The sequence below is a fragment of the Cheilinus undulatus genome, linkage group 21, assembly GCF_018320785.1.
Source record: "Cheilinus undulatus linkage group 21, ASM1832078v1, whole genome shotgun sequence".
Taxonomy (NCBI): Eukaryota; Metazoa; Chordata; class Actinopteri; order Labriformes; family Labridae; genus Cheilinus; species Cheilinus undulatus.
In genome coordinates, this window is record NC_054885.1 from 1576445 (window position 1) to 1588744 (window position 12300).

At 43.4% G+C, this 12300-nt stretch overlaps 1 protein-coding gene across 3 annotated transcripts in view; it reads left to right on the forward strand.

The window, feature by feature from the left end:
- LOC121503884 (RNA binding protein fox-1 homolog 3-like) overlaps nucleotides 1-12300 on the forward strand; it is a 679192-nt gene that overhangs the window by 572181 nt on the left and 94711 nt on the right. For all 3 annotated transcript variants that reach the window (XM_041778468.1, XM_041778467.1, XM_041778469.1), the window contains one exon: nucleotides 11198-11449. In XM_041778468.1, the coding sequence (XP_041634402.1) occupies nucleotides 11198-11449 (252 nt within the window). The remainder of the gene's footprint in view (nucleotides 1-11197; nucleotides 11450-12300) is intronic.

A 12300-nucleotide genomic window follows, 5' to 3' on the forward strand; every position in this document is an offset into this window, starting at 1 on the left:
TCTGCGCGCGGGGCTACAATTAACCGAGCATCAGCCGCCGCCGAGCCGGGGACAACAAGCGTCTTTCATGCAGCTGCCTGAAAACCACTCAGTGTTTCGTTTGTGTTGCATCAACTGATTGCTGCGCGTTGGCCTCTGCTGAGCTGCATTACACTCTTCACTATAAACTCTGCTCGGGTTTTGCGCTGTGACGGCCCAGCGGGATTTGTCACAAGTTTGCCACCGTCGCTGTCAGGCGGTCATTAAAACCAAATGAGCCTTGTTCTAGAGAGAGCGGCGTGATGCTTTGGAGGAGACACAAACAGTTCTCCAGCTCGCACAGAGCTCAGGGTTAAAATTAGAAAATGTTATGTCATGCGTTATCAGGCTGCTTGTGTAGGTTTACCATGAAGTGGTGAGACTGACGAGGCCGGACGTATCGTTCAGGGGGCGGGGCTGCCTTGGGCACAGTCACACTGGGGCGGGCCCATGGAGGTCAGCATGAACACGGTCCTTTGATAAGTTATCTCAGTTTAAAGCAGTGATACTCAATGTGGGGCTCTTTTATGTCTGAATTTGAAATATATTTCTCCGGAAAACCTTAAAAAAGAGGAACTTTGACCTCAGAAATTATCGACTGCAAGTCACTTTAATCAGTTTGTTTCCCACACTAACACAGCAGCTTTAATTGTCAAACTTGTGAACCTTATTTTTTGTCAACATATTTCCGTTGCCCTTATTTCCATTTTTACCACTTTAATCCAATTTTTGCCTCTTTTCTACCATTTTTTTGCCACTTTCACACATCTAAGTTGCCTTTTTCCATTAAATGCCACTATTTCCAGCAATTTTGCCACTTTTGGCTGTTCTGTTTCCCTTCTTCCCACCTTTTTGCTGATTTTTCCTCTGCCAAGGATGTTATGTGATCGGGTGGGTTTGTTTGTTTCTTATCAACATAACTCAAAAAGTCATGGATGGATTTTCATGAAATTTTCAGGAAATATCAGAAATGGCGTAAGGAAGAACTGATTAGATCCAGGAATTTTAAAAAGGATTCTTTACTATTGGGAAATAGGGCTGAGGTCTGCGCTGTTACCACTTTACACCAGGAGATGGCAGACATGAGTAACTTCAATCCCAGCAGCATTTTTGGGTGTGTTTCTATTCAAAGTTTTGGAGTTTATAGAGTTTGAAAGATGCACGCCGGTTGAGGAGACGAGTCGGAGCGTAAGAGAGAGAAAAACAGCGAATTGTAGCGAGAATACTCACAATGCTGGGAGGAATAGAGGAATATTCACCCTCTGACATGACTTCCAGTCGTCCAGTGAGACCATGGGTGAGACTGTCAGTGCATCTGTTGGCACCAGCAGGCAATGCTTCCACCATGACAGTCCACACGTAGCAAAGCCAGTGCTTTTTCTCACCATGTTTCCACCCCTCTGGGGAGGGAGTAGTCGGCGAATTAGATTTTGGGAGTGATCCAGATCACCGTCTGGATCCAGGAATGTTTTTAAAGAATTCTTCACTATAGGGAGATAGGGCTGATGGTGGAGGTCTGCACTCCCTGAGTGCTTCTCTAGTTGCACATTTCTTTCACTTTTCACTCTTCCCATGCCACGTTTTTGCCACTTTTTCAGTTTTTGCCACCTGCGACTCATTTTTTGTCACTTCTCACCTGTTTTGCCACTTTCTGGCCTTTTATGCAATTTTTTTCCTCCACATTTTTGCCACTTTTCACTGTTCTTGCCATTTTATGCATATATGGCCACCTTTAACCTGTTTTTGCCACTTTTTGATGATATTTACCACCTTTAACTTATTTTCACTGCCACTTTAACCCATTTTGACCACTTTTCATCACTTAGATTGTGGGTCTTGCAAAGGTATTTTTCAACAGTTTGGCTCTTTGGTTGATGAATGAGACAAAAAATAAAGGTTGACAATTAAGTTTGACAATTAAAGCTCCTGTATAAGTGTGGTAAACAAACTGATTAAAGCGATTAACGTCTGAGGTCAAAGTTTCCCTTTTTTAAGGTTTTCTGGGGGAATAATATTTCAAATGAAGACATAAAAGAGCCACATGTGGCTCCAGAGACAGGCGTTTACATTGCATTAGAAGCATGTTTGTGGAAAAACAAGATTTTTTTCTGTGCTAAGAGGCTCAGCTAGCCTCTCTACTAGACCCCTCTAGACTCTGGTCTCCCTTCATCTGGATAGATGATGCAAAGAGGTCTGCAGGACCGAGTATTAGTGATCTGGACCATCTCATCTCGTGGTTAATCAGTTAAACTGTGGTAAAAATCCTGGGTTGTAAACTGAAGGGATCATACTCATGTATGCATACATTTTCTGATGATAGCTGCAGCGTACAGGTCAATGTAGAGCTGTTAAGTACTAACTTGCTTCAGTTCCCATTCATTCATAATGGTCGCCCCCTTTCCTGACCCCCAACAGGACATTCAGGGTCACATTCTAGTTTGATTTTGCAAAACCAACAAGTTAGAAAAAGCTGAATTCCTGCAGGAGCAATGGTAAATAAAACCAGCACTGTTGTTGCTCTAATTGAGGTTAAAATAGTATTCAGTTTTCAGTGGTTAAAAGTGAGATAGAATATGTTTTAACTGACCCCCCCCCCCCCCATTGCAGCAGTCTTGTCACATTCAGAGTTACTCTTAAAAGTAGCATTGCCCAACACTGATGTTAAGTCAAAATTTAACTCCTCACTCTGCAGAGCTGCTCATAAATCCGCTGAATTGCTCGGCGTAGAGGATCCTGCTCCAGACTATTAGTGCTGTACAGTTGGGACCATGCAGAGCAGCAAGGCCTGTGCAGAGAAATGATCCAGGCTGCATGTGAGTGAGCTGCAGCCATAAAGCTGCCCACTCCATCACGGCCGAGATTGCCCGAGATTGATCAGCCCGCTCCCATTTGAGTGATTTCCCTCCGGATTCAATGCAACGCAATTAGTCGCCTGCCGTATTTTGCCTCCGCTTTGCTCTTTGACCCTCCATCGCGCGTATGAGTCAGTGCAGCACTCTGCCGATATGAGTTCCTCCTAACAGCTCCTGTATTTGCACAGCCCCATCTCCTCTTGGCCTCTCAACACCGTCCCCTCCCTGCGCCGCTAAAGAGGATCACGAAATCAATGGCGAGCAGCCAAGTGGTTGTACCTGCTGAGATGGAATATAGCCTCGACCATCCTCTCTCTCTCTATCTCTCTCTCTTTGAATGCTGGGAGATTCTCTCAGACTGGCAGCAGTGGGCATCGCCACGAGGCCTACCCGACCTCTTTGGCTCCTGACGCCGACTGTAAAAACAAAAGCTCTGCTCCAAAAGTGATCTCTTTAAGTACGGGTTTCCAATCCAATTTTACACGAGGAGAGTGCTTAAGATTAGAGATGGTGTTTTTATTGGGGGAGAAAGGGTGAAGGAGGGACAGAGGAATGGAAAGGCTGGACGATCGATTGCTCTCTCTGGTCGTCTTCGTCGCCGCGTCCGTGGAGACGAGGTTTGGGCGGCTTGTGGCAGCGGGCCATGTAAGGAGGGCGTTTAAATGCCGCGTTGGGACTCGCTCCTCTCCAATAAAGCATCCTGCAGGTAGAGAAACGCTTACAAGTGTCCTAATATAAGAACTGGTGGCGCTGGTCCTCCCTCATAATGAACTGCAATCTCTTCCAGTGGAATGAGATGTGCTGTGTACCTGACTGGTTTTCCGTCGAGGGCTTTTCATTAGGCACCATGGATTATCTTGATGACGGTGAGTCAGCCCCAGTGAAAAGGGCACGTGGTCGCACTGGGACCAACACAGTTTCCCTGATTTGCATGGGCCTTTTTTCTTCTCCCAGTTCTTTTCCAGTCGAATAACTCGTTTGTCACATACATCAGAGGAAGGCGAAGATCATACGAGAGCCCGCGTTACTTTGTGTTTCACTAATGAGGCCTGCACTCTCTGCCTCCTTGCTTTTTGCCTTGCTGCCCTTTGAACAGCAACGACATGGCGCTACAACACCCCGGCACTTTTCTCTCTCCTAAACCCAGCTCGACTCCTGTTTGTGTGGTTCAGTCTCAGTCCTTCGCGGGCTCAAATAACAGCAGACCTGACACGGATACACCGGCCCGCGTTCCCTGCGATCGTAACGATGCTGACCCGAGCGCGGAGGGACACTCGAGGCAGACAATGACTTCACAAGTTAATCGAACTTGTTGTGAGCTGAGGCGTGAATGGGGAGCAGAACAGTGGCGAGGAGAGTAAACTAAAGCGAAGATTTCCCTTAACTAAGGAACTGTCAGACAGACGGCAGAGCCAGCCGCAAACTAGAACCAGAAGTAAAAGTCAACAATAAAAGATGTCACTGTGCGCTTCTGTGCAGAAGAATCCTCATTTTCTCGTGTTTACTTAGAGTTGTGTACACATGCTTGGAACATTTTCCATGTCTGTAGCTACTGTTTTATTCCTGACAAGTTTGTCTCAGCATTTAGGCTGGCTTTTTTGCATCCAGCACACATCAGTGCATCATCAGTGTTAATGTGCAAAAAGCTCTGCAGACGTCGATGTGTGTCCATCTTTCACATCCTGTGCTGCAGACCTAGACCAGGTTTTTGTTGATTCAAGGCACAGTCAATTTCTACACATTTTGAGACAAACACACCCTTAGGCACTCGTGGGGTTGACTTGCTTTTTACACAACTTGAGTGCTGGACACAGAAGCCACAGCAAGTGGAAAATAAGAAAGACTGTGTGCATGGAGACGCTTTGTGCAGGGTAGATGATAGGGGCTGCATGCAACCCCTCCCCAAACCCTCTGCAGCCCATACATCAGGTCTAAAGATCAGCGCTTTGCAAACATAAAGAAAACATGACAAACAGTTGACTAACGTCGTCGTTTTAAGGATATGATGGTTAAAGGTGCATGCATACTTACTTAGATCAGTGGTTCTCAACGTTAGGGTCGGGACCCCATTGGGGGTCGTGAGACACAGAGAGGGGGTCTCCAGATGCCTTAATAGACTAGGAGTATTTCTCAATGTACACTGTTGCCACTTTACACCACATTTGCCAGATTTCCACCCATTGTAATCACTTGTTTTCCACTAATTTTGCCAACTCTAACAGTGTTGCCACTTAAAACTAATTTTAAACCCTTTCCATCACTTTTTTCTGCCTGTTTTTTTTCGCCACTTCTATACAAAATCTTGCCACTTTCTGCCTATTGTTGGCTCTGCTGACCCATTATTGCCACTATAAACTCCTCTTTACAATTTTTTATGCCACATTTCACAATGTAATCTGTCCATTTTTGCCAGTTTAACCCATTTCTGTCTATTTCTGCCTCAGCCTACCTTTTTTGCCTGTTTGTATAATTTTTTCATCCCACTTCACCAAATTTCCACCTATTTTTGCTACTTTAATGCCATTTCAGCCACTTTTTAAATCAGCTTTTACCACTTAATATGCCAGTTTTTGCCACTTTAACCTGTTTTTGCCAATTTTGTTTCTTTTTACAATTTTTATCCAATTTTTGGCACTTCTAACCCATTTCTGCTACCTTTTAACTCCAATTTCACCACCTTTTCCACCATTTTTCTGTGGTTAGAGTGGTTATTATTCAGGTCAAATATCAAATATGGTTTTCACAGTTTAACTTCACAATGGACCATGGTTTGCTGACCTCCAGTTTGGCCGGGTCCCAGAGACCCCCCCCCCCCCATGGACAGCCTTGTCTGCACTGTTCTTGCATATGCATGTCTGTGTTGCACCCCTCCAGGTACAGTGGGGGTCCCCGGTCTCTGGCGCCTTTATTTTGGGGGTCACGGGCTGAAAAGGTTGAGAACCACTGATATAGTTTACCACTACATCATGGTCGCACAGTTGCAGGGTAGTTTATGTGAATGCAACTGAAAAGAATTTAAATCAGTGTTAATTTCTGCACCACTTGTCTCAATCAGGTCCTGCAGGGCTGGGCTTTTATTAATACAAGTAGTGGGCTCTCCAGGGAGAAAGGTGGAGAACCAGTGCTGTTAAACTTGGCTAAAGGCCTGAGTTCTGGCATCAGGACTGTGATGACTCGGTGTTAGCGGGGATGTAAACACTCTCAGCGACTCCTCAGCAAATCCTTAAAAACACAGAGGAGAACCCAGGGCAGCGATCCTGTCAGTGGCTAACTAAAAGGCATAACTGCAGCTTTGATCTGTTTAATGACATGAGCGCTGTTTGATGTCCAAACAGTCGAACGCAGCACCTCCGAGTTCCTGGGCTGCTGAGCCCTCTGTCTCTGCTGGACCGTCGACAGGGCGGCGCCGATCGCTGGCATCGGCTCGTTAAAAGGAGGGCATGAGATGTGGTTGTACTTTCAGCTGTCATACCAGGAGGTGCGTCTTATTTTAGGTAACCAACCCCATTCTCCTTTAAAAATGGGCGCTTAGAAGTAGAAAATTGCCAACATCAAGAGCTTCCTTGAATTAGGATGCCCCGCAATGCAAGTGTGTTATATAATGCCATGACTGGAGGGAGCGGGAAAGTAGAGCACAGGGGTAGAGATTAAAAAAGTTTCTGCATAAAAAGAGCGGGGGGAGGAAGAGATGAGCATGAAAGGGAAAAGGGGGGCGGAGGGATTGAGAAAGAGACAGAGGAGATAGAAATACAGTATAATGGAAAAGAGAAGGGGGATTAGGTCAGGCAGGATGGAGGGTCCGCTCGTACCGCAGGAGCAGCCTTGAGGCCCTGCAGGCTTCAGGAAGCTGGTCAATCCTTCTCCTCTCTCAAGGCTTCTTTCATTTAGATAATGGAGCATTCGTTAATTGGCAGAGCACAGTTAAGGCCGAGGTTTGTTTGCCAACACGTCAGAGTAGAATTATTTCCACTACATTTACAGCACAGTGTTGCTGGGCTCTCTCATTAAAACCACAGCCTTCCTGCTGCCCGCGCCCAGCTTTCTGTGGAAGTCTGCAGAACGAGGCCAAACACCACAGCAGCAAAAGAAATAAAACGCATTTATCTCCTATCTCGCCTTCCCCAGCCAGCTTGTAAAGGAAGAGACAGAAACTTCTCTATCTGTTTACTGTTATTGTTTTTCTGCAATCATAAACCCTTACTCCTGGCTGCTTTTTCCTGGCTCACTGTTATCCTAAGAGTTATGCATTGAGCTCGAATGATGTGTATCTTTAAATTTGATTGAGGATACTTGCAGGGCGGTGTTATTGGATTTCGCTGTTATTGTCTCACCTTTTCCCTCTGCGTTTTTAATGTTGGGATGGATATCCGCTCCAGCAGCACTGATCTGGCTGTTCTGCTCATTAGTCGGGATTCACAGTCCCAACAATAAGACATGCACTTCTGTAAGTCCGGCCATTACCCGGTTTAACAATGTGCACCGGCCAGAAAAGTCCATTATTTCTGTAGCTCATCATCTCGAGCATCCACACGAGACAAAGGCTCTGTGAAACTGCTTCATTGCAAAGAGCCATTTATCACTTAAGTCAGGAGTGAGGAATAAAAAAAACATATGTGGTGTGGATATCAAATATTGTGAGTTCTGCTGAGGCTTCAGGGAGAATGAGGGTGATATGAAAAAGAATAAGGCTTCTGGGTTTGGATTCTTTCAAACTCTCCCAGCAGCGAAAGCAGACTAATAATTAGTCAGAGTTCTGGCCTTGTTTAAGGGCATTAAAGCTCGGCCTTTCTTTCATTTTGGGGGTTATAAGAAGCTCAGATGTGCAGTTATAGCAGTTGTATACTCTTTCTTGTGTTGTGTGATGAACCAGGCATAAAAATGTCTCTTTTAGCACCACTGTGCCGTTTATTCTGATAACAGAAGCATGTTGGCGTTCTCACAGCCCCTCTTGTTGTTCTGAGCTCTAAAAAAGCACAAGAGCCAACATCATGTAGACTGGACAAATATATTACATGAATTAAAAGGTTACAGTACCCAATAACAACAGAAACACAACCACTCCTGTAGTTTTGGACTCCAGAATAATCACAGATAAATTATCTAACTGTAAGACAATACAAAGAGATCACATGAAAAACATCAATATTATTTTACCCCAGAGAAACAAACTTATTTCAAGGTATTTAAGCAGAGCCAACCGTGACCTGACAAACGACGGGAACAGCATAGTGCAGACTGACAACAGTACATGGGCTGCATCACTCCAGGGGTGCCAGCAGAGGGCGCTGATGTTACACAAAGCACGAGTCCCAGTGGAAACTCATAAGCAGACATCTAAAATAAAATGAATTATAGCAGAAATACATAAATAGTGTGTTCACATGTTGTCCTTATGTACAGTGTGGTGACTGAGAGTCAGTGGACTTGATTTTCCCAGTTTTGATTCATTTTTTTAAGCATCCTTTTTGAGTTTGGGCAGAAAAATCATATAAGCTGTACATACCAGCCTTGATCAAGATAAATATTGGCATTAATCAGCAGTATATATCAGCGTGTTTTAGCTTTAAATATCAGTCTATCAATGGTAAATAAAGACCTTTGTCAACTGTAAATATCAGTCTATTTCAGCTGTAAATATCAGTCTATATCAGCTGTAAATATCAGTCTATATCAGCTGTAAATATCAGTCTATATCAGCTGTAAATATCAGTCTAGATCAGCTGTAAATATCAGTCTAGATCAGCTGTAAATATCAGTCTATATCAGCTGTAAATATCAGTCTATATCAGCTGTAAATATCAGTCTATATCAGCTGTAAATATCAGTCTATATCAGCTGTAAATATCAGTCTATATCAGCTGTAAATATCAGTCTAGATCAGCTGTAAATATCAGTCTAGATCAGCTGTAAATATCAGTCTATATCAGCTGTAAATATCAGTCTATATCAGCTGTAAATATCGGTCTATATTGGCTGTAAATATCAGTCTATATTGGCTGTAAATATCAGTCTATATCAGCTGTAAATATCGGTCTATATTGGCTGTAAATATCAGTCTATATCAGCTGTAAATATCGGTCTATATTGGCTGTAAATATCAGTCTATATCAGCTGTAAATATCAGTCTAGATCAGCTGTAAATATCAGTCTATATCAGCTGTAAATATCGGTCTATATCAGCTGTAAATATCAGTCTAGATCAGCTGTAAATATCAGTCTATATCAGCTGTAAATATCAGTCTATATCAGCTGTAAATATCAGTCTATATTGGCTGTAAATATCAGTCTATATCAGCTGTAAATATCAGTCTATATTGGCTGTAAATATCAGTCTATATCAGCTGTAAATATCAGTCTATATCAGCTGTAAATATCAGTCTATATCAGCTGTAAATATCAGTCTATATTGGCTGTAAATATCAGTCTATATCAGCTGTAAATATCAGTCTATATCAGCTGTAAATATCAGTCTATATCAGCTGTAAATATCAGTCTATATCAGCTGTAAATATCAGTCTATATCAGCTGTAAATATCAGTCTATATCAGCTGTAAATATCAGTCTATATCAGCTGTAAATATCAGTCTAGATCAGCTGTAAATATCAGTCTAGATCAGCTGTAAATGTAGACCTTTTTCTGCTGTGTATATTGACTGTACTAGCTCAAAATATCTGCTGTTATTGGCTGTAATCATAAGCCTGTATCTCCTGTAAATTTTAGGTTTAACTTTCTGCAAATATCGGCTATGACTGCAGTGAACTTTGTCTACATTGGCTGGTAATGTTGGCCTTTTTCTTCTCTTGATAATGATCTACATTGCTGGTAAATTTTGCCCTGTATCAACTGTGAATATTGTCCTTCATCTGCTGTAAATTTAGAGGTATATCAGCAGTAAATATTGGTCTTCTCTGTGCTACATATTGGCCTTTATAAACTGTTAATATCAACCTATATCAATTGTAAATTTTGGTCTTTATCAAATTTAAATATAAACCTAATATAAGCCTCTCTTAACCCTTAATATCAGCCTACATTGCCTTTGGTTGTTGGCCTTTCCCAGCTGTAAATATTAACCAATATTAGCTGTAATTGTTGACCCATATTAGCTGTAAATACCATCCTTTATCAAGGTATAGGTTGGCCTTTATGAACAGTAAATACCAACCTAAATCCTATATTTATCTGCTTTTATCAGCTATAAAACACAGCTTCTTTAGTTGCAGTAAATAGCCTTTTTCAGCTATCAGTACAGGCCTTTTTGGATGTAAATATTGGCCTCTGTTGAGTTAAATACTGTCCTTCATATCTGCTGTAAAGATCGGGCTGTATCTGCTAAAAAAGTAGCAAGCTGTAATCCACTATTAGTTTGTTTGGCAGGCAGCTGCCGCCTGTGGAACGCCCTTTAATCAGTGCTTATGCTTCTAGCAGTCTCACAGTGGGCAGGGAAGAGAAAAGCATGCTGGGTGAGAAAACTTGCAGCCTGCACTTTTTTTTTTATTGTGTAACTAGAGAAGTAACTGATATCCCTGCTGGAAACAGTTTTTATGTGGTAAGTATCTGAATGTGGCCTGTTTATGGCTGCTCAGTTCATCAGAATATAAGAAAATACAAATCAGAGATCTTAGAATTTGAAGATGAAGCAGGATGATGTATCTGTCAGAGCATTGCCCCACAGTACCTATGCCTGGAGCCGGGACTGCTGGGAAAAAGTTCATGACTAGGATGCTAAAGTCAGTGTTTGCACACCCCTTGTCATTTTGCCGAGGTTCATGTGCAGCTTCATCACCATCAAACTTTTGCTTTATAGATTAATGAGGGATCCAGAACTTTGCAAACTTCTGACATCATTTGAATGTCTTTATAGCAACATTTCAATCCTGAGTCAGACACATGGGCAGGGAGAGCGAGCCCAGGACGGCTCATAAAGAGAGACACGTGTCCGTGGTAAAAGTAAGATAGTGGAGCTTGGAGAGGGAGCAGCTGCTGCTTTAACAGACCTGTCATTGGAATCAAAGGCCCTAATCAAAATTTTATCAATTAATTGATCTTTCCTCTTGTGCTTTGCCACGAGTGCAATTGAGATTCCCCCTAACTCTTGCCCCTCCAACGGCGTGCCATGCTCTACAACATAAACTGTGTTCATTAGCAGTGATCAAGGAGTCGTCTAATGTGAGCTGAGCTCTGGTATGATGGCTGTTTCCCCTCCACTTCGTTAGTTTGCAGGACAACTCGCTCGGGTGAACTCGCTCGTCTTTCATGCTGCTTGTACAATCGTTGTGCTCCAACTTTTGTCTCAACGCTTGCCTCTTGTTGTGTGTTTTCTCAGGGTAACCAAGAGGCCACCAACCCCCCAGAAGCGATGGCCCAGCCGTACACCCCAGCCCAGTACCCCCCTCCCCCACAGAATGGCATCCCCGCTGAGTTTGCGGCACCGCACCCGCTTCCGACGCAGGACTACACCGGGCAGAGCCGGGTTCCTGAGCACGCCATGACCCTCTACACGCCCACACAGACGCACAGCGAGCCGGCCGGCACTGACAACAGCACGCCCGCCATCACCGCCACCACGACCGCACCGGTCAGTGTCCTCCATCACCTGCAAACACTGTTCCCAACACGCTGTCAGCAAGTAAAGGACATTATTATCATTTTAACGCCTTTCTTTTATAATCCAGTTATTTTAAGAAATGTTGAAATGTTCTTTTTCAGCAGCAGTCGATGTCTTCTGTTTGCTTACAGTCGTTTAGGTTCTACAGCTCAGAGAAAGTTGACTTCATGTTTGTTTCATCTTACCAGCGTCTGCCGCTACCTAAACATCCAATCTTTCGCTCTTGTGCTCAGGGAAGTCTGCACTTTTTGATGCAACAGAAAAGTTTATTCCTGCACCAGACTTAGGCCTCTAGTTCTGCTGCGAATCTGACTCAACTGACCACAGCTTTAGCAGGGCAGCAGTAGGGTTGGGAGCTGGATAGTCTGATCTAAAACCAAGTCTGGGTCTTGGTCTAGGAGCTGGGATGTGGTCTTCTTCTCCAAGGTGCAAGGAAACTGTGCTGCAGCCTTCACTCTGACATCATTTCATCGGTGCCTGATCTTAGATTCCTGTTTATTCATGTTCATGTGTTTCAGCCTGCATAGAAGAAACAGAATTTTTAGATATCTGAGTATAAGACTGAACTAAACCTACTGTGGCTTCAGTACGACCAGGCATGCTGGAGGAATTTCAGAATAAAAGCATAGCCTAGGGATTATGGCAATGGTCGAATTTGCCAAAATGTTGAAGTATCCCTTTAATGTCAGTATTTTAGTGCAGAAATTATGCATCCTGCATCTTAGAGGGGCCACAAAAGGGTCTGATTTGGCCCCAGGGCCTCCAGTTGAATAGCCTGGGTGTTTATTAATGTTTTGACTTTCTATTGATTTGATTGGATA